We start from the raw sequence: 22,901 nt of genomic DNA, 5'->3' as shown, positions 1-22,901 counted from the left end.
AACTGAATCACAAGTAGCTGAAAAACATGTATATTCCAGGTTGATGACCCATATATATATATATATACTGTATATACAGTATGTGTGTGCGTGTGTGTGTGTGTGTGTGTGTGTGTGTGTGTGTGTGTGTGTGTGTGTGTGTGTGTGTGTGTGACCCTGGACCACAAAACCAGTCATGGTGTAAATTTTTGGAAATTGAGATTTATGCATCATCTAAAAGCTGAATAAATAAGCTTTCCATTGGTGTGTGGTTTGTTAGGAGGACAATACTTGTCTGAGATACAACTATTTGAAAATATGGAATCTGATGGTTTGGTTTGTTTCTTCTTTCGGCTAATAGGCTATAAAATGTCCTTAAGTGTGTACAACAATTTGCCATCTACCCGTGTATTTTGTACCTCTAGATGCAGTCGTTATTTAAAATGCACATGTTTTATTATCATTATTAATTGCACGATGTATAAAGCGGAGTGGATGTGTTTTTGTGGAAGTACACTGCAGCTCTGGTTTCACTCGGACTGTGTTGCGCTGCGCACACAGCTGATCATGTGACTGCTTCAACAGTTCACAAACATAACCCGATGATTCATTTTGTGGGATGATATATTAAAAGCGTCAAAAAATGCTGCTAGTTTTATCTGAGGAGCACAAGGAGCATTTAGGATTCTTGTCAGAAGTGGACCCCGCGGGTAAGAGACACAAACATCACGCGATCACATTATATTAAACGCTTGTGTTTGTGATTACATCTAATATCTGCATACACATACACACACACACACACACACAGACACAGTATTAACACACAAGCATCATCATAATCACTATAATAAAGCATCTTAAGTGATTTTGCATTGAAATGTGATGTTTGTCAGTTGTTGGTGAATTCGGCAGAATCGCTGTGGAGTTTCTGAAAAAAGGCTCGAATCCTAAAATATACGAGGGAGCTGCACGTGAGTACAGATGTGTGTTATTAATACAGTAATATCAGGGGCTGTTTATTATGAGCTTATGGTGATTGATCTGTTGCAAGGTGAATAAATACTGCTTTCTGTCTTCGTGACATAATTGTTTATGAAGTGCATACTTTCATATTCAAATTTCTATTTATTTTCATTTTAAATGAAATATTTTAATTATCAATTTCAATATTTACTGTGAAATGATTTTTAAAGTAAACATCATTCTACATTTTCAGACTTTTTTTCATCAAATGAAAAAAAAAACTTTTAAGTAACTTTTATTTTGGATGGATTGATCGTTTTGCAGCACTGGTTTAAAGCTATTATGAGCAGAATCTGCAGGCGGATGTCACAGATGGTTGTTGTACGATGTTGTAGGGAAGCTGAATGTGTCGTCAGAGAGCGTGCAGCACGGCGTGGAGGGCTTGATGTACCTCCTCACCGAGAGCTCCAAGCTAATGGTGCGTCTGTCCATCACTGCACACTAGAGCAGCAACAGCTGGATCAAAGTCCAGATGAATTACTATGCAATGAACTTTAATCTCTTGTATCATCTTGCAGATCTCGGAGGTGGATTTCCAGGACTCTGTGCTGGTGCTGGGATTCTCAGAGGAGCTCAATCAACTTCTGCTCCAGCTGTATTTGGAGAACAGGAAGGAGATCCGACAGATTCTCGGCAAACTCGCCCCCAGCCTCCCGCATTACCACAACCTGGAGTGGAGGCTCGATGTGCAGGTGAGACTGAGACCTATCACACTCAAAACTGACAGAAGCAACAGGTGAACTGATTACAAACTGCTTGTAGTTGGCGAGCCGGGCGCTCCGGCACCAGGTGAAGCCCACCGTGACGCTGAAGCTCCACCTGGAGGACGGTGCGAAGCGCAGCGCCCGCGTCCTGCAGACGGACCCCGCCACGCTGCAGCATCTCATTCACGAGCTGGAGCGAGCGCTCGCCGAGCTCAAGAGCAGCCACTGCCGCCGCATCCTCCGCAACATCAAATAGAGCCACGGCTCGACTGTAAACACTCATGTTCCTCAGAGACCAGTCAATGCAGATTTCATTGTTTCATTTGTGCCATAAGTATTAACTGGTGCCTTTGAATTAAAGACACAGTTCACCCAAAAATGAAAATAATGTTCACTCGCCTCCATGTCGTTCCAAACCTGTATGATTTGAGATATTTTTAAGTATGTTGGTAACCAAATAGTTTTGGGTCCCTTTGACTTCAATAGCCATACGATGGAAGTCACTGAGGCACAAAATGTTTTGGTTCTTCAGGGGATAATATAAGATGTTCAATGTAAGATATTTTGACGAATGTTGATAACCAAACAGTTTCACGTTCTATTGACTTCCACAATATTTTTTGGTCATATTATGGAAGTGAATGCGACCTGAAACCATTCAACCTGATCTCATGGCAATTCGCACATGTTTTACAAGGTGACTAATTCTTACAAATTTGTAAGACTTCACTTATACAAATTATTATTATTTTTTTTTTGGTAAGTTGTATGTATTTTACAAGTTCCCCAATTTGTATTATTTCGTACGAATTTGTACAACCTCACTCAATTGAATTTTGTGATTTTTGCTAAATCGTACGTATTTTAAGAGTTTCCCAATTTGTAATATTCCGTACAATCTCACTCATTTGAATTTGTGCAATTTTTGCTAAATTGTATGTATTTTAGGAGTTCCCCAATTTGTAATATTTCGTACAAATTTGTACAATCTCACTCATTTGATTTTGTGCAGGTTTTGTTTTTTGTTTGTTTTTTTTTGTTTTTTTTTTTGCTAAATTGTATGCATTTTACAAGTTCCCCAATTAGTTTGAATTCATACGGATTCGTACAACCGCGCTCATTTGAATTTGTGCGATTTTTGCTAAATTGTACGTATTTTATGAGTTTCCCAATTCATATGAATTCGTACGAATGACCCTCCCCTAACCTCACCCCTAAACCTACCCGTCACTGGGGTCTAGACAAATCATATGAGTGAAGTCGTACAAATTAGCCACCATGTAAAATACGTAGGACTTGGTTGTAAGATAGTGCTGAGCCATTTGGTTACCAACATTCATCAAAATATCTTCTTGTATGTTCCACTGAAGAAAAAGGGGGCGAGTAAATAATGACAGATTTTTCATGTTTTGGTGGAGTATGGCACTGAAGGGTGTTTGTGTGTATTTTTAGGCTGAAGGTTTACATCCTCAGCAACACAAGCATCTTTTGGACCAAGTTATTGAACGTCATATTGATTAGCGATCACACTTTTTCTAAGGTGTCCATAATGTAGAATAATGATTCGGCCTATAGGCTGAATCTGCAGATTTTTTTTTCTTTTTTTAATTTTATGCACCTATTTTGAGTGGAAATCACACTCGAGCAGATTCAGCGTTTGCCAGTTAGTGAGGCCAAGATGACCAATAAACTGCCTGTTTCCTTATTGCACTGTCAACATTTGAACTGTATTCATAGATGCTCTTGTGCTTTTATTTGTTTTTCATCAGTTCATATAATAAAAACATAATCCTTCACATTTAACATGTATGATTTTTTTTTAATGCAGTAAATGCACAAATGGATATGGGGTTTGCTTTGAGCACATGCTCTTTTTGTTAGAGATTTAACATGATCCTGAGTCATTTAGGCCTTGTTGAATTTCAGGGAAACTGTTTCCTTTAGTCAGGATAATGATTAATGTGCTAATTGCTAACTTTTAGTCTACATGTTAGCACAGTCATCCACTCCCTTATGCTGGAGGCTGTGGTGTAACTTTAACAGCGTTAAAAACACGTGACAGTATTACAGAGATACAGTGCAACTGTGTTCAGCTTCATTTATGAAGGTCTCTTCCAGTGCTCTGTCCATTTATTCACCTTTTTTTTCAATTATTATTTTTTGTTTCAAATGTTTATTAAATATAATATTAGCCAGTTCATTATCTTTGATATTTTATAATTACAATAACAAAGAACAAATTATACTAAAACAACAACAAATTATGACTAAATTGTTTTGTTTAATAAACTTTGTTAACTTTACACTGTAATATTTCCTAGTAGCATTTATACTTTATTACAGCATTGCAAATGAGCTTTTATTTCGACCTTTTTGGTTTTGAATTTAATTTTGGTTAAAGTTTTAGTCATTTTCATGTTTTTTTAATCAATTTAAAAATATTTCTATTTTTATGAACTTTTGTATTATCAACATTATTTATATTTATTTTCTGGTTTATTTTAATTTCACAATTAGTTTAAGGCATTTTAGTGCTTCACATTTATTTCAGTTCATTGCCAAGGCAGTAATCCTCAATGTTTGATTTTTTTTTTATAAGTTTTTCATCTTATATTTATATTTATTCGATTTGAGCTTTATTTTCATTACCAAATATGTTGAGTTTGTTTATTTGTAGTTAACAATACAGTTTGTATCCCATGTAACTTCCACATTGTTCTATATTTCGGAGTGAAACTGGTTATTCAGCGGGACACAGTGCATGGTGGGATATCCAGAACTAACTGGATAGTGAAAAGCATCTCTATATGACAGATAAAAGGGTTATAAATAATAGGACTTGGAGACAACAAAAAAAAAACTTCTTAGAGGTGACCCACGCTATTAATTTTTTATTAAAAATTAGAGAGAAAAAAAAATGCACAATAGGATCAGGAATGTAAAGTAATAGAGAGTTTAACTTTTAGAAGAAATCATTTTAACAGATTCTTAACAGATACCCTGAATGAATAAATAAATAATAAAGCCCATATAGAGCTTTCTGTCTATTTTGATTACACAGTATTAACATAAATTAATAACCTTATGTGATGCATATTTGTCAGTTGTACAGAAATGAAAATTATGCAATCAGAAAAATCATGGCATTTTTTTAAATCAGATTTATTTATTTTTAATGCATTTATTCAAATGAATCAATCAGCATAAATCTGTTCACTGTGAAAACAATTATATTTATCCATTAAAGTAGTAGATTTATTTTTGATTCATGTACGACTGACAAAAATGCATCACATTACGCTTATATAAGTCAAAACTGCGTAATCCGTCGACATTTTATGAGCAATACATGCATCTTAATCTGAGGTGTAAAGGTCCTTGCACACTAAGTCTGAAATTTTTGCACATTAAAAAATAAATAGGACCTCATGTTGTGTCAAGCACGCCTCTGTATCTTTGCAGTGCTGGGTAACTGATTACTTTACATCTTAAAATACTTAAATTAACTAAAATTGAAATAACTAAAAAATACTCACACATTCTCTGGTTTATGTTTTGAAATAACTAAATAATACTCAGGCTGTCTCTGGTTTATGTTGTATTTTGTTTAGACATACACAAAGCGGAAGAAATCAGGACGGGCAAACTTTTTTTCACAGAACTCTAGTGGCGTTTTGTTTTAATATATGTATATAACAAGAGTCCCTGCCCAAGAACGTCTCAACAAATGTGTTTTTGTGCATCTAAAGCTGAAAATGAGAACACACCTCTAGTTTTGATGTTAGTATTTACTTTTAATAAATGCTTTACTAGAAAAAAAAAGAGTCAAACTGATTGGCTTAGGTATGAGTGTTAATTCTGTGGAGAAAAATTACATTACTTTTGGAAAAATGTGTCAAATCGATTGAGGAAAAAGTGTATTTTCATACTATTATATTAACATTTTCAGTTTTCATTTAGATTTTAGTTTAAGTTGTCATTTTTTCATTTTTGTTTGATTTTTGTGAGGTTTTTTTTTTTTTTGTACATTTATATTTTGATTCATTTTTTATTTTATTTGTTTTTATTTATATATAAATAAAAAACTGAAATAAAATAAATTAATATATATATATATATATATATATATATTATATATATATTTCTTAATATATATATATATATATATATATATATATATATATATATATATATATATATATATATATATATATAATTAAATGTAATGTAATTACGCATGAAGTTTAATTTTCCATCTATTAATTTATTTTATTTCAGCTTTATTATAAATTATAAATAATATTGTTACCTAGGGAATAAATAAAATAAATAAATGTAATTAAATGTAATGTAATTACGCATGTAATTAAATTACTCAAATTAACAAACAACTCAAATTTTAATAACTTACACACATTAAATATGCATTAATTATTTATTACAATATCTAATAGGCCCACTTTACATTAAAAAGTTTGGGAATTCCGGATAAAATATTTGTTGTTTATATTTTAGCAGTGACAGATTTCATAATTAAATGTACAGTATGTCATTTTTGTTATCATATGTTTAAAATTTAATTAGAAATGTTCCTATCAATATTTAACATGTAATAATGATAAATATATTACTGTTTTTAATATAGTACAGTATAGTAGTAAAACAGCACATTCAAATTAACCAGGTTTAATAGATTAAAATAAAATGTTTAGATAATTGTGTCAGATTCTTCTTAAACTTTTTATTCAAAGACAATTATGGTTTTGAGTACCGCTTCAGTTTAAAATAACACAACATTTGTTGAGTTGCTAAACTCGGGATAATCCATAGATGATCTAATGTTGCTTTTATGAGCAAAACTGTATGGCACTGATGAGCTGAATATTCATGAGGACTGGAGTCACTGAATATTCATGAGTGACACAGGAGCCGCTCAGAGACGCAGAGAGAGAGAGAGAGAGAGAGAGAGAGAGAGAGAGAGAGAAACTCGAGTTTACAAAGTTTCCATCGGGACACAAACTCCGTCAGCGGACGCCGCAAAGTTACGCAGCGGAGGAGGAATACCTCTCCAAACTCTCAATGCGGGACAACATCACATACACTTTTGTAGCTTTATGACAACTTTTTAAAGACTTTGAAGGACTTTTTTAAGTAGACCGAAACTACTTTTACCAAAGAAAGAAAGAAAGAAAGAAAGAAAACAAAACAGGCCCAGCCAAAGAACTTCCTACAGTTTCCAGGATTATTTTTTTAATCGAGTATTTTCATACGATTTTCGGGGTTTGTGTATTTTATTATATCGAACAAAATGAGCAGTAACCCTCTCCAGCCGTTACCGGGCCAGCAGGTGATCCATGTCGCCAAAGACCTCGACACGGATCTGGAGGCTCTGTTTAACTCGGTGATGAACCCCAAGCCCACCAGCTCCTGGAGGAACAAGCATCTGCCCGAGTCGTTTTTCAGAGAGCCGGACTCGGGCTCGCACTCCCGGCAGTCCAGCACCGACTCCGGCAGCCTCCCTCCGCGCTGCCCGGCGGCGCATGTCCGCTCGCACTCCTCCCCGGCGTCGCTGCAGCTGCCCGCGGCCGCGCTGGGCGCTCCGAGCCCCGGGAGACACCACTCTCACACCCGGCACCAGTCCTTCGATGTGGCCGAGGAGCTGCCGCTGCCGCCGGGCTGGGAGATGGCGTACACCCCCAGCGGACAGAAGTACTTCCTCAAGTAAGTGCCACTGCGTTAAATAAGTGTGAATTGAGACATTCCTGCACTGCGTTTACATTAGCTGAGCCATAAATCAGTTACTGTAATGTATACGGGCTAATTGTGACCCCAAAACCAGTCATAAGGGTCAGTTTTTTGAAACTGAGATTTATACATCATCTGAATCAGTTGAATAAATACGTTTTCCATTGATGTGTTTATTTTTTTGTTTTTATTTTTTTTAGGATAAGACAATATTTGGCTAAGATACAACTATTTGAAAATCTTGAATTTGAGGGTGAAAAAAAAAAAAAAAATCACCTTTAAAGTTTTCCAAATTAAGTTCTTAGCAATGCATATTACTAATCAAAAATTAAGTTTTGATATATTTACGGTAGCAGATTGTGACCCTGTACCACAAAAAACAGTCATAAGTCTGCTTTATTTCACTAAAAGTGAACAAAGCAATCGTTGCTTATTTATTTCACTCATGAATAAATAACCCGTGAACATCGAACAACAAACAAAATTTGTTTTTATTATTTCACTTTCAAGTGTTTTATTTACATACACTCATCTATAAACATCACCGAATTGTTTTTATCAGCAAGAAATCCCAAACAGGTTGTAATCTCTAAACCGGTTTCTGATCCGAATCAGTGCACGTTCACACTGATGAAATCTCTGCCGTCACGTTTAGCTTTCATTTTGACCTATGAACGTGGGCCAGAAACACACTAAACAGTATCTGGGTGTGCTTTCTCAAGCAAGTGCTACTGCGTTAATTATGTGTGGATCGCGACATTCCTACGCGCTGTTTACATTAGCTGAGCAATAAATCAGTTACTGTTATGTATACAGGCTAATTGTGACCACAAAACCAGTCATAAGGGTAAATTATTTAAAACCGAGATTTATACATCATCTGAATCAGCTGAATAAATAAGCTTTCCGTTGATGTATGGTTTGTTGGGATATGACAATATTTGGAGAGATACAACTATTTGAAAATCTGGAATCTGAGGGTGCAAAAAATAAAAGTTTAAAATTTAAAGTTGTCCAAATTAAGTTCTTAGCAATGCATATTAATAATCAAAAATTAAGTTTTGATATATTTATGGTAGGAAATTTACAAAATATCTTCATTGAACATGATCTTTTCTTAATATCCTAATGATTTCTGGCATAAAAGAAAAATGCATAATTTTGACCAATACAATGTATTTTTGGCTACTGCTACAAATATACCCCAGCGATCTACTTATGACTGCTTTTGTGCTTCAGGGTCACAATTTACTTTTTCGCTACTTGATTCATTTACATGTTTTATTTATAAAGTCGCTTTATTTACACTAAAAGTGAACATAAAGCAATCATCGCTTTATTTCACTCATGAATAAACTAAACGTGAACATCGAACAACAAATAAAACTGTTTTTTATTGTTTCACTTTTAAGGGTTTTATTTACTTACACCATCATCTATAAACATCACCTCATTGTTTTTGAAAGGAAGAAATCCCAAACAGGTTGTAATCTCTAAACCGGTTTCTGATCCGAATCAGTGCGCGTTCACACTGATGAAATCTCTGCCGTCACATTTAGCTTTCGTTTCGACCTATGAACGCACTCATGGGGAAGGCGTGGGCCGGAAACACACAATACAGTATCTGGGTGTGGATCTGAAAGACAGAAAACACCCGGTCTTGCTTACTGTCATGTGCAACACACGTTTCTCACAGCAGGCCTTTTCTCACCTTGATAATGAAGGTGATAAGGAGGTGTTTAGCATATCTCAGAGAGAGCCTATCTCTCCAGCGCGTCTCAATGTAAATGTGTGTTTTGTCTCGCGTCTCTGTAGGAACGAGACAGCTATTCTTCTGCGGCCCTGGGGACTCTGCTCTTATCTGATTCAGTAGGGTTGATTAGTCACCAGGGTTGTGATCACCTCGGTGGGACGTCGACTGTAGGGTCGGTCGACAGACTCAAGATCACTGATTGTGTTGAGATGATAAACACTTTAATGTGCCAAAATCTTATTTGCTGGCACCAGAGACCAACGGTAATTCTCACCTACAAGTTAAAACAATTAGTTGCCCACCTCTTTCCTACTAGAAAGCCTTCGGCTGTTCCTTGGGTTGTAGTTGTCCTGTTTGTGGATAAACGTGGATGGTTCTACATTGGAAACCACGCGGCAAAGTAACACAATACAAAAGTACATAACTTTTATTCACTGCGTTTGGCCGGATAAAATGCAGAAATGTTAATGTGACATGGCTGAATAGGAAAACGGACAGGTTTATGTATGCATAAACAGCATTTATTTAACACGTTAAGCAAACACTGGGCTAAATATTGTATTAGTATTAACTGTATTATCAAGGTACAGATCAGTTTGCATCAGAATACTGTAGATTTGTTTGGATTGGACACACTGATGTCACAACAAATGATATTTAGAAGTTGATTAACTTATTTAGTTTAATTGTTATAATGTGCGCAATTATATGGTTAATATTTTATTTTCTTCCCTGCTGTATGCAACCCAGAAACCCTTTTTTTGGGTCATAATCCACCAGCTGAGAAACACTGTGAAAAATCAATAAATATACACTACTGGTCCAAAGTTTGGAATAATTATGACTCAAGCTTCTTCTGCTCATCAAGTCTGTATTTATTTGATTAAAAATACAGTAAAAAACTATGTTATTACAATGTAAAGTATTTGTTGAATATATTGTAAACTGTAATTTATTTCTATGATCAAAGCTGAATTTTCAGCATCAGTCTTCAGTGTCACATGATGCTTTTCTGCTCAAAAAACCCCATTTCTGATTATTATCAATGTTGAAAACAATTGTGCTGCTTCATATTTTTGTGGACATGCTGATCAAAAGTGACAGTAAATACATCAATAATGTTACAAAAGATTTCTATTTCAAATAAACAATTGATCAAAAGTGACAGTTAATACATTAATAATGTTTCTATTTCAAATAAATGCTGCTCTTTTGAACATTTTATTTGAATCATCAAAGATTCCAAAATTGATTCCATCACTTTTTCAGCTGTGTGTCTCAGGAATAAATTATATTTCAAAATATATTCAAATAGGAAACAGTTCTTTAGATTGTTATACTGTTTCACAATGTTATTGTTTTTGCTAAGTTTTTAATCGATGAGCACTTCAAAAACATACAAAATATTAAATCAATTATACCAAACATTTGACAGGTAGTGTGAATACATCCTCTGTATGGGAATTCCCATGTTTTTTTTTTTTTTTTTTTTTTATCAGATTGTCAACCAAACCTCATTTTTATAGGGTAATACTTAAAAATGCAGTTTCATAACTTTACAGTTTACTTTACAATCGTGAGGCTCATTCCAAATGGCTTTGGGCTTTACTGGGACAATCTGACTGCAGCTCTTCTCTCTTACGTTCCCTTCCTTCTCTTACCCGAAACTCTTCGTGTGAAAGCCAAAAGTAAACGTGCCAGGGCTTGTCACACATTCAGCGGACACCTCCGCCACCAACACAGCAGCAGACGCGAGCTTCACACCGCCCTGCAATTAAACAGTCAGGAGAAGCCAAGCGGCCTGTCAGTAATGATCAGCCTGCGCTCACATCCAGTCCCACCTCCGTCAATAAACGTGCTTCCTGCTAACGTCACGGATGTCTATAGGATCCTTTCTTTCTTTTCTTTGGAAGGAAATGCACAGAAAAAAATGCCATAGTCTGTTGAGGTTCAGGAAGTGAATATTTTGTACCGAGAGAGACTCTTCTTCATTGGATTGTTGCAGCTGTTCTTTTGCCCCACGTTTAGGACACACGTATCTCTTTCCAGCGTCACACAACCCCCCCCTTTCTGCTTCAACATCTCTCTGGATATCTTTGTTACAACTTGCAGTTCGAAGTGTTAGAGCTCGACTGTTTCTGCAGAAATGATCGAGCTGATTGATAGCGAAGAGCAGCAGCACATTTTTGTAACATGAAAATTCGTGACTGTTTTGTATGATCTCGTTTGTACGACGACTGACAGTCATGCTTTTTAATTTGAATTTAATATGGTTTTTGTGTGTTTTTAATCAAACCTGCATTTCTTCACCTAACTTCATGAAACAGGAGATAATTAAAGGATCGCCCTCCAGCTTTAGTCCAAACAAGTGAGGCAAAAGAACTGAAGTGTTTATAGTTCTTTCTTCATGCCAAGGCAGTCTGTAATTATGCCTCCTCTTGATGCCACGTAAAGCATGAGAAGGTCTTGCCTTCAGGCTTTGTTGATGCCCGTTTTTCTACATTATGTTGAAGATAAGCGGTGAATAAGTTTTTATCGCTGCCAGCTCGCGTCTTACACAATGTTCACCTTTGTTTGTGTGAAACCTTTTTTGAAATCTGCTTTCTTTCTTTGCCTGGGAACATGAGATACAAGAATGTCATAAAACCTGCCTGCATCTCGCATATTAACCCAAAATGAGATAATAATAAATAAATGAAATTATAATTAAGCTTATTTTAGATGTATTATTATATTAAGTCAATTTTAAAGGTAAAAAAAAAAAAAATCTGTAAAACAATGTTTTTTGTTTTGTTTTGTTTTTTGTTTTGTTTTGTTTTGTTTTGTTTAGCTTTGCTTTGTTTTGCTTTGCTTTGCTTTGTTTTTTTGTGTTTTTTGTTTTTTTGTTTTTTTGTTTTCCAACTCAGCACAAAGGCAGCACAATAAAAACTATAAATATGCATTCACTTGACAATTTAAATAAAATATTTTTCATATTACAGCAATGAGAATTTGTAGGGGGAAAAATGGCTAGTTTTAATGAAAATAATGTTCGAGTGTGAAAACTTATAATGGTCCTAAAATGCTTAATTGTCATCATTTCTACACATTTAAAAAATAAATAAATATATTATTATTATTATTATTATTATTAAATATTATATATTTGTATTATATCTAATTTTTGATATAATACAATATATATAATATATAATTTGATATATCTAATTTTTAATAACCCCCTTTTTTTTTGAGACAGAGAGAGAAAGAAATATAGCCAGGACATGTTCTTGACAGGTTTTGTGAGATTCACCCATATAAATGAAAATGTAACACAGACTCTTTATTACCATGCTGAGGTTATTATCAGTTATATTGATATGGCCGCTGGCAGTGACAACGCTATATTGGTAAATAAACTCCGAGCAGTTGTGGGTTTGATATATAACAGTCGTGTTGGATGTCTGTGACGCAGAGAGAGGAACATTTCACTTGATCCAACTCACTCTGTAAACTAAACGCGTCTGCTGTAGCAACTGGAGGTTTATTGAACAAAATCCTGCTCAACTGTTACTGAAATCCAGATGTGCTGTGTCAAGAAGACAGAAGCATTTCTATTCAGAAGCATTACGTTTTAAAACACTTGTTAGCAGAGTTACTTTTGGGTCCGGCCTGCGGGAAATGTTTACTAAAGAAATCATTAAATTTATCCCACTTTTCATTGGCCGACGCTGAAGGAATGTCAGGACAGTGTTTCTAGCTTGGCAGGGGTGAGCGGCCAAACAATGGCTCTTGGGCCGCAGTGGCGTAAATCAGCCTGTAATGGAATCCGTGGCTGTGCTATCTGTGCTGCAGACATAGCACATGTGTTTGTGGAGCTTCTCTCGGTCTGGAGCTCGAGAGGAGACGCTGGACTCTGGTGGCACGGGAGGCTCTGCGCTTGCGGCTGGAGGGACGTCCTGTCCAGCACATGAATTGGAAAGGCATGAAGATCCAGTCGTGCGATGCTGGTTGGCTGGGCCTTTCTTCTCCGCTGATAGCTGCCATCAAAAAACAAAAGTCTCTTTGTAGCCGTGTTTTTTTTTTCGAGTCACTTGAGGGCCTTGCGTGACTCGCCGATATAAACTGTATAAAAGCAATTAAAGTTGAAGGAAATGCCGTGTGAGGGAGCACTGAACACCAGCTCCTTTGTAGAAATGGGCAGAAATAGAATAAATAGAGGTAAAAAAGACTTGAGTGATATAAACATATGGGCCTCTTACTGCAATAAAATGTTATCTGGGCATCAAAATAAAGAATATTACTAGGTCTTATATATTATTGGCTAGATACTAGGAAAATAAACATTATTAGTGGTGCTCTATTGCTATTGCTCTTACTTAAAGTTTGGTATTTTTCTATAAGCTGGATGATAAAACTACTTTTCTGAGTGATAAAACTTTTTGAGTGGAAACCCTTTTAAAATAATTTGCACCCAGAATGTTTAAAGTACTGTATAATTTGAACTGTAGTGTTATTTGAAATTACATTTAAAGTTATTTAAAATGCACTCAATTGCAACTTCATTGCAAATGTGTAGTTAGAAATATATTGAAATATATTACATAGAAATTACATTAACATTCATTTTAATTCTGCACTTTGATCATATTTCAGACAAAAGAATTATGAAATTGCATATAGAAAAGTCTAGTTGCATTTAACTGTAACACAGTTAGAACAGGTAGGACTAGTTAGCAAACACCCAAGCAATATTATTTCACTGAATCAACCGATATACATTAATTTATACCAAAAAAATTTATGGATTAAATCAGGTATAAATAGCTTATTATGGTCACAATTGCAGGTTGCCATATCTTACAGTGTAGTTGTCACACATGCTATACATGTGTTTTATTTGTACTTAGAACGTCAAACACATGGCGCTCCATTGAAGCAGTCAGTGGTATTGTGGTGTTTGCAGACAAAGGCCAGTGTTATGAAGTGCTCAGTAAGCTCATTGATGTCTACAATAACACGAGAGCTGCGTTTCACACACGGCAGCAGCTGATGGGGGGCTTCTGGGCTCACACACATATCCTATACAGAAAAAGCATCTGTTATTTATGGTCGTCACAACTAGACAGTGTTCTCCTGCCTTTGTTTGAAGCCTCATCTTTACTGACTGTTTCAAAAGATCATCTTCTGTGCATTTCTGCATACTCTGAAGGTAATAGTGTGATAAAGTTCATCATTTAAATGCTAAACCGACATAAACATTCACATACCATCAGTGCGACTGATTTTTTTGTACAGACAAGCAGGTGTCACGATCACACCAATGCAAATGTTTGGTACGAAAATTTGGTCAGAATTTTTTTTTTTTTTTTCATGTTGCATGCATGCAATTTGTCTGTTCACACCAATAAACAGACAAATGAAAGTGCAAATTCGCTCTCTGAAAGTAGGTGGCACTTAAAAGCAGAAATACCCCATTTCACAAAGCATTGCACAACTTTCTGACAAGAGACGAGAACAATTTTTGGATTATTAGCACCACCGCACTGAAGTAAACATTACCAAAAGCACAAATCTTATAGGTTGTCCAGTTTTCCTCCCAGTGAGATAAAAAACAGATTAAAACACCTCTCTGTAAAAAATCTGTCACATTGATGGCATGGAAATGTTTGTAAACAGACACAATAACAGCCATTCATTCAAAGTGAAATGTTTGTCACACCGAAGTTTCGCAACAAATGTTTGTTAAAGAGACACAAAATTGTATGTCTGCTTTTCTGTAAGCGCCACCCACTGTCAGGGAGTGAATTAGCATTTTTGTAAAGCCAGTTGGCATTTATTTCATATTGGGAAATCGCATGTGATAACTGGACAGAATTTTCATGCCGAAAAAGCTTGATTTTCCAAGTCGTTCTATTCCAAAAAGTGTAAGAACGCAATTCATAATGCAACATGAACGCTCGGTTTATTTTACGCATTCTCAGCAATGTCACAGGAGAAGCTATTGTAGTCGTTAGTGTAAATTTGTCAATTTACAAATTGACAAACTGTCATTGTGGAGTAACAGTTTGAGGAGAATCAAGTTAAACTAAACCGTTGGCATGTTTATAGCTAGTTGCCTGAGTAATAACATGTTTAATGTTTGTTTAATTGACAAGTGTTCATGTTTGTGTTTTTACGCATCTACCGATGTTTGGCAAATTTTCGTTGCCAAAATTCAAGTCATTCCAACAGAATTCTACACTATATTCACTATAACTGTGAATTTTGCATGGAGGTGAAAGATTTCCCGTGCAGATTTCACAACATTTGCTTGGTTTGGAAGCATAATACGTGTGAGTTGTGATTAAAAAAAATTATTGACAGCAGACAATGGACCGTAAAATTAAAATTATTTTAACTCGAGTGCCACATTTTTAGAATGCTGTGTCATTCGCGAGACACTGAAAAAGACATCAATTATATCCGTCAAGAAGGTTTACATAGAAAAACAATGGAAAGGTAGTGCAATGGAATGGAAAAACATATTCTTTGTCAGCGGCCCCTTAGGGTGCAGTGGTTTATTTACCATTTTTGTGGAGCTGAGTCCTAACTTACACCATCACTTCAAACATCTGAAAACAAAGAACCCCTTCAAGATTGCTGATTTTCTCCATGGACGGTCTTATCAAGCAGATAAAGCATATCTCTACACTCAGGGCTTTGATTTCATTAATGTACGTCTGGCAGTAGAGCAAAGAAAGAGTTTAACTTAACTAGGCTCTTCTGCACCGATCAGTCGATCTTCCAGATGCGTTTAGTTGGCGAATAATGCCAGATAGAGGATGAAAGTGTTTTGACAGCGACTGCTTTGTGTACCGCGCTGCTCCTCTGAGCTCCATGCCAAAGTGTTTTACGACGTTTAAATAAAGAAGCAGGTTTGTAGCTCTTCAGTGGCTCTTGTACACAGTGTTGCTGACCGTCAACAGACATCCCCTTCTGGGAAGACATCTGTAACCCTTTAGCAGGGGAGGATGGGAGGTTTCGATGCACACGGCCCTCATATCTCTGTCAGTTTACAGATAGTGACCTAAAGTACTGACTTGTCGGTACTTAATTTGCTAAGGCATCGCTATTGCTCATACTTGAAGAGATAGTTCACCTAAAAATGAAAATGCTGTTATCATTTACTCACCCTCATGTTGTTCCAAACCCGTATGAATTCCTTTCTTCTGTGAAACATAAAAAATTCAAATCTCTCAGTACCTTTAGTCCACACATTTGAAGTCAATGGGCTCCAGTGTTGTTTGGTTCTCAGCATCCTTCAGAATATCTTCACTTGTGATCCACGAAAGACAGAAATGTTTGAGGTTTGGAACCACATGAGTGCTTTTCCTTTTAAGAACAATGATTTGAATAAACGTCTAACCCTAAGTCTTAAAAAATACTTTTCTAAGCGAAAAGGAAAGTATATATGCAAGTAAGTAACTACCTACAACACACTGGAAATCACTCAAAATCAGTGATATTTAAAACTACTTTTAAAGTTATTATTATTTATAATTTGTTTTTTTCCCTAATTAATTTCATTTTTTAAAAAGTTTTAATAATTTTGTTGTGCTTTTGTAATTTTTTGTAATTTTCTTTAAATGTGTCTATATAATTTTGTTTTCATTTTTAATTCAGTTTGAGTTGTTTTAGTATATCAACTAAATTAAAATAAGAAAATTTGCATGGGCCGCTATGTGGAAAAGAGTAAGCTTACATTCTTGGTGTTGTTTTGTTTTTTAATATACTGTATTTTATTTTATTTCAGTTAACGAAAGTTTTTTTTTCTTCCCTCATTTTAGTTCTAGTTAACTATAATAATCCTGCTCTTAAACACTGTTTTGCATGGAAAATGGTGTTTATGTTTTTCTTCTACTTTAAAAACTAGTTTAGTTTAGTTTAGTTTAGTTTGCTACTTACTTTCTTGAAATAGAATGGAATGATTTTGAATTATTATTCGTAGCTGTGCTTTTACATCTGAAATATTTGAGTAGTTTGTGTAGCTCTTCACTGTGATTGTTTTGGTGTGGATGTGCTCTGTTTCTCTCTGCGAGGTATTTTCCATGTGCTTTGCTGCTCTCTGCACCCCCCCTCCAATAAGCAGTTGAAAGCGATGGCTCTGTCTACAGGATATGGAGCTGCTCATTTCCTTTTGTTCATGAGAATAATGGCAGGAGGGACGCTCTGGGCAAAGTAAAAACAATAAACATGCATTACGCACTTCAAAGAGCGGTTCAAAAGAAAAAACGAAGAAAATAAGAATTACGTACCTCCAAAAAAGTTAGTTTACAGTTTTGGCACCTGCTGTCTGACAGTGTTTTTCCATAGAAAATCCCCTCAGCTGTAGATCTGTGCTTCAGCTTCACTTCTGCCTGGAATCACAGTTTTTACAGTCCAGTGTATATATAAAAGTTAATTATATATATTTTTTATTTATTTATTTTAATATATATATATATATAATATATATTCACAATATATATATATATATATATATATATATATATATATATATATATATATATATTTATTTATATTTTCCTGAAATATTTCACAAAGAAGTAACATTCCAGACATAAAAGCAGGGCACATAAAAGCAGATGTTCAGCAGAATGTTCATGCTGCTATTTTCCATATTCTCATGAAAAAGAAGTGCACTTAAGCAAAATTTTAAAAAGAGTGTTTAGTACAAATATTATACATTTTAAAATTAACACTGAATCATTAATTGCATGTCAGTTGCAATTAAATGAGGCCATGTTGTTGTTTACTTTTATATTAAATGCAATTAGTTGACCCACTTCCATAAAACCTAAGTACATTTTAAAATGTAATTTCATAAGTCTGTTGTCTTTCATAATTGTAATGCACTTTCAAGGATTTCTGATGATCTAAAATATATTTTTATAAACTTTTATGGACTTCAACTAAAACTTGTAAGGAGTTGCAATTTAGAAAATTACAAATATATTCACTTTAATTGTAATATAACATAACACACTTAAGTTAAAATTAAAAATCTGCTTTAGTTTGACAGTCAGCTCATCAAAATAAGTGTACTTTTTGAAGCACAACAAAAGATTAGTAAAACATTATTTTAAATGTACTGAATAAAATGTTTAATTTGAAATTATTACAAAGTGCACTTTTAAAAAGTCTACTTAAAAGTGTTAAGAAAGAGTGCACTTAAGTGGCCATTTATTTCATTAATATTATATGATATAGATAATATAGATAGAATAATTTTGCCCTGTTTTATTGCCCACCAGGCAAAATGATCACTATCATTACAACCATGGTTGCTTGTGTTTTGTTGTCTTTTTAAAGCCACAAAATCACTGTTATATTGTACGGAAAGCATCTGCATGAGTTGATTGCGTTGGAAAATAGGTTCTGTGTGTTAGTCACCGCCCACTGAGTTGTGGGGGCGGAGCTTATCAGGACCACACCCCCTTCTAGACTTGTTGACAGACTGTGTGACAGACTCCTCCTCCCTCTCACTGAGTTTTTGTCTGTCTCGGTCAGTTATGTGAATGCATTGTTTTCGGCGCTCCTCTAGCAGGGGCGTCTCATTGAGCGGCGAGGGGGGAATGTGTGTGGTCGCCTTTGTTTTGGGCTGGATCAGGGGCAGCAGCAGCATGGGCCTGCCCCTGATTCACAGCAGCGTCACCCCGTCCCGTGTGATGCATTGCTGGATTCAGAGGGGGCGTCGCTTTTGCGCAATGCTTATGGTCTGTCTTTGCTGAAGGGTCTGGCATGCGTCTGATCTTTGAAACGCCTTAGACGCCCATGCATTCCACTCACCATGTCACCGGCATGAAGGTGGGTGACAAGAGGAGGAGAGAAAAGAGTCAAATTTGCTCCAAGTTGCTCCTCCAAAGAATACACATTCCAGGAGAGCAATGCCTTTATGCCGCTGCCGAGGAATCTGTATCGTCTAAAGAGCAGAGAGAGCGTTCCCAGGGGTTATTTTCTTTGAGTTTAATCGAATTTGACAGACCATTTAACATGCGGCTGTCAAAGTTTCTAATCTGGTCTTGAGTCAGGTGCTGTCAGGGTCTAAAGTTAAAGCTGTGTAGCACACCTGCCAATGGAGAGGGAATTGAGAGAATGTACTAACCTTAAATATGATGGCACACCAGCCGTGAAAGAATTAAAACTATATTAATTTTATCCTTACAACAATGGAATACTTTGTTATTGTGCCTTGAGAAACCTTTTGTGAAAAAGAAGTGTAAATAATATAATATTACTAAAATAAAAGGCCACTTAAGTGGCTGTCTCTTAACACACTTAAGTACACTTTCAAAAAGTGCACTTTGCAATCATGTCAAATTCAGTGTTGGGGGTAGTAACACATTACAAGAAGCGTGAGTTACATTATCATACTACTTTTTTCAAGTAACTAATAAAGTAACACATTACTGAGTTACTTTTTCAAACAAGTAAAGCAAGTTACTTTTTTCACATTTATTCACTGACAACTCTTCTGCCCCCAACTGTGAGGTGCAGACGCACGTCCTTCAGCCGGAGGCTTATTCATTTCACTTTTGGATAGAAAGGGCCTTTACAGTCGCCAAAAATGTAACTCTTTGTTCTTTGTTATTAAAAAAAAAAGCCCAGGTGACAAAAAGTAATGCAAAAGTGTAGTGCATAGTTCCATAAAAAATAACTAAGTAATGTAATCAGTTACTTTTTTGTGGAGTAACGCAATATTGTAATGCATTACTTTTAAAAGTAACTTTCCCCAACACAGCCTTAAAAGTTTTACTTTAAAGTACATTTTAAATCATTATGTTTTAGTAATATTTTGTCATGCTTTACATGTACACTTATTCTGTTATCCTGTAAGAAATGCTTGATTATAATTTTAACTAGAGATATTCAATATTACGTTTACATTTAAAGTGTATGAATGTACTAAATTGCAATTTCATGTTTACAAATGTGTAATTACACATATATTTAAATACATGACATAGTCGCAACTGGAATGACATTAAATTATATTTTAGTTTAGTTAGTACTTTCAGAAGTACTTTAACCATATTTCAAAGACAATAGAAATATGAAAATATTTATAAAGGTGTACTTAATAAGTGCTACTTAAGTATGTACACTCTTTCACGTTTTTAGTAAGACTTTTTGATTTAAGTAAGTTTTTACTATTTTAATTTAATTGTAAACTATAACAGATTTTCATTTAATTGCTAATAACATGCAATTAAATGTCAGAAAACATTACATTCAGTTCACAATTAAGTATACAATTTAAAAGTATATTATTTCCATAACAACTACTCTTTTTAAAACTATAGGCCTACTTTTCTGTTTCATTTTGGTCTATTAATATTCCACATATGTGCTGCCGCATGATGTGACCGGAAAAAAAACAAACAGCTCTTGTTATTGAATGCACGCAAGTCACAACAGATGTTTTCATTAGTAGTCTTTTTGTGTGTCTTTGATTTGAATCACACACGCCACTTACATCAGTAAGGGTTGGACGATCATTCTTAAGTTTTGCATGATCTTAGTGTGAAAAAATGCTTACTAATATAAGTTGTTTTCAACTTTACAGCAGAAAAATGACTCAGAAAATGATGATAGAATGATGTATTTGTACGATGTTTGGTGGTAACCGGCACTGGTTGAGTTTAGTGTAACTGGTTTTGAAGCTGTTTGGGTTTAACTTTAGCTCTGGGTGTCATGTGCTGCTGTGCCGTGATTAGCAGATCGTGTATTGTTCTGCAGATGTAATCTGTCTCTTACTCATTGTGAGCGTGGTTAAGCAGGTGTTGAACAGGTAACGCTGCATAACTGTGCACTGGAGGTTCCTGAGAGCCGTGGGCCGGCCGATGCCTGAACAGATTACCCCTTCAGGCACAGAGACACCTGAGCCAAACCCAACCAAAATCCTCCCCATTATCCCAGGCCTCAGTAACTGTCTCAGGTGCTGTTCAGTTTTGGCTCATGTGTGGTCATGTGAGCGCCGCTCTGACAGCCTCATCACTCATTACTGCTCATTTGATTGTAATTAACTCCTTAACTAGAGATAGAATTGGAGATTTATGGCAACACTTATTGGTGTTTCATATATGAAGCATCATTTGGGATTGTGGGAACCACCGTTTCCTACAAGATTGTGTTTCTTGCCACTGTTTCTTTCTTTTTTCTTCTTCTTCTTCATGATTTATGTTTTTCATATAAACAAATAGATCGATTTCACTGACAAATTAGCATGTTTATCATTGCCTCCAAAAGTTGACAACCCAAGTTCAGAATGATTAGTGAATCTGTTTGACAAATTCATTCAAAAGTGCAAATAAAATACACATATCAAGCAGCTCTTTTGCAGATTGGAAAGTTTGTAGCGCTCCAGAGCTGTATTAGTGTTTTAGCTATTTTAAATTAAAGCAATAAGCCCCAAGAAGCCATGGTTTACAGTGAATTTATAACAGCTAAGGGGCGTTGTTATAGCTGTTTGTTTAGCTGTTATAAATTCACTGTAAACCACGGCTTCACGGGGATTATTGCTTTTATATAACGGTTATTTCATATATGTAGTAAGGTTTCACAAAATAAAACAGAGCAATAAAGTGTAATGATATTAATAAAAACAGTATTCTTCCACCAAACAATGTAGTTCCTCAGAAACAGTTGTGGTTTCAACAAAGTGGTTGTCGAGAAACACACAGAAGTAATTTACAACAGGTTCGAACATGGCTCAACCAATCAGAATCAAGGACCGGAACTATCTGTTTTATAAACAGTTTTAATGTTAATACTATCGTTCAAGTTTATGATCTAAGGTTTTGTAAGATTTAGATTTTTCTTTTAAGAAATGAAGATGTTTATTCATTATTCATCAAGGAATCCTGAAAAAAATAAAATAAAAAATCATGGTTTCTACAAAATATGAAGCAGCACAACTGTTTTCAACATTGAAAATACAGTTTGGTCTCTTTGACTCATTGGATGGAAGCGGAGCTTAATCGCAAATGTTTTGTGCAATATACCAATTTTGCGCACAAGTTAAATTTGCAACTTCGCATGGAATCCCAGCTATTGTTTCCCATTAAATAAGATTATTTCTTTAAGAATGAGAGTAACAAGAGAAACTTAGTCAAATGCCTAATGTATTTTTTTTAATCAAAATTATTTGTTAATAACCACATGAAGTAACCTTTTTTTAAAAAAGCACAGAAAATAACAGAAATGGGAAAAAGATCATTGTGTTTTTCAGCAAAGTGCAGCCGAGTGCATTAATTGAGCGAGCGAGAGAGCAGCCAATGGAAAGGAAAGTGGTGGGGTCTGTGTGTGAGAGCCAGAGTTCATTCCCATGTCTCCTGTAGGATTATTCACAATGAAGGCTTTGTCCCGCAGACGTGAGGCTAATATGTGTCCACTCTTTATATTTGTACTTATTCGGAGACAAGAGAAAGATGCTTGTGTGGCACCATGAGCTGACGGGGGTTTGTGTCAAGCGCTCTTTTGTCTTTTTTGCGTCCTCATTGAATGTGGCACAGTTGACTGACGGCGTCTCGCGGCGACCCAGCTTTACAGTCGGCTGGTGTATGGACACACTTATCAGATACTGTTGAGTCCTGTTCTGGGTTTCCAGAGAATCAAAGCATTTGGTGTATTTGATGGGGGAAATGCGTATTTTTTCATGCAGCAAAATAGTT

The 22,901-nt window shown here is 35.4% G+C and overlaps 2 protein-coding genes across 3 annotated transcripts in view; both read left to right on the top strand.

Annotated features, from left to right (window-relative positions):
* The first annotated feature begins 491 nt into the window (after window positions 1-491).
* Window positions 492-2,128, top strand: commd2 (COMM domain containing 2). The gene is made up of 5 exons (XM_019085629.2): window positions 492-689; window positions 876-953; window positions 1,341-1,423; window positions 1,524-1,697; window positions 1,768-2,128. The coding sequence occupies exons 1-5, from the start codon at window positions 623-625 to the stop codon at window positions 1,963-1,965; spliced, it is 600 nt and encodes a 199-aa protein (XP_018941174.1). The 5' UTR covers window positions 492-622; the 3' UTR covers window positions 1,966-2,128.
* A 4,563-nt stretch (window positions 2,129-6,691) lies between these two features.
* Window positions 6,692-22,901, top strand: part of wwtr1 (WW domain containing transcription regulator 1) — a 49,881-nt gene continuing 33,671 nt past the window's right edge. The window contains exon 1 of one of the 2 annotated variants that reach the window (XM_042748882.1): window positions 6,692-7,430. In XM_042748882.1, the coding sequence (XP_042604816.1) occupies window positions 7,018-7,430 (413 nt within the window). In that variant the 5' untranslated portion in view covers window positions 6,692-7,017. The remainder of the gene's footprint in view (window positions 7,431-22,901) is intronic. The other variant, XM_042748881.1, reaches the window with a different exon arrangement.

This window comes from Cyprinus carpio, chromosome B22 (assembly GCF_018340385.1).
Source record: "Cyprinus carpio isolate SPL01 chromosome B22, ASM1834038v1, whole genome shotgun sequence".
NCBI classification, from domain to species: domain Eukaryota; kingdom Metazoa; phylum Chordata; class Actinopteri; order Cypriniformes; family Cyprinidae; genus Cyprinus; species Cyprinus carpio.
Note: the sequence above shows the minus strand (reverse complement) of the source record. Positions and strands in the feature narration are given on the sequence as shown.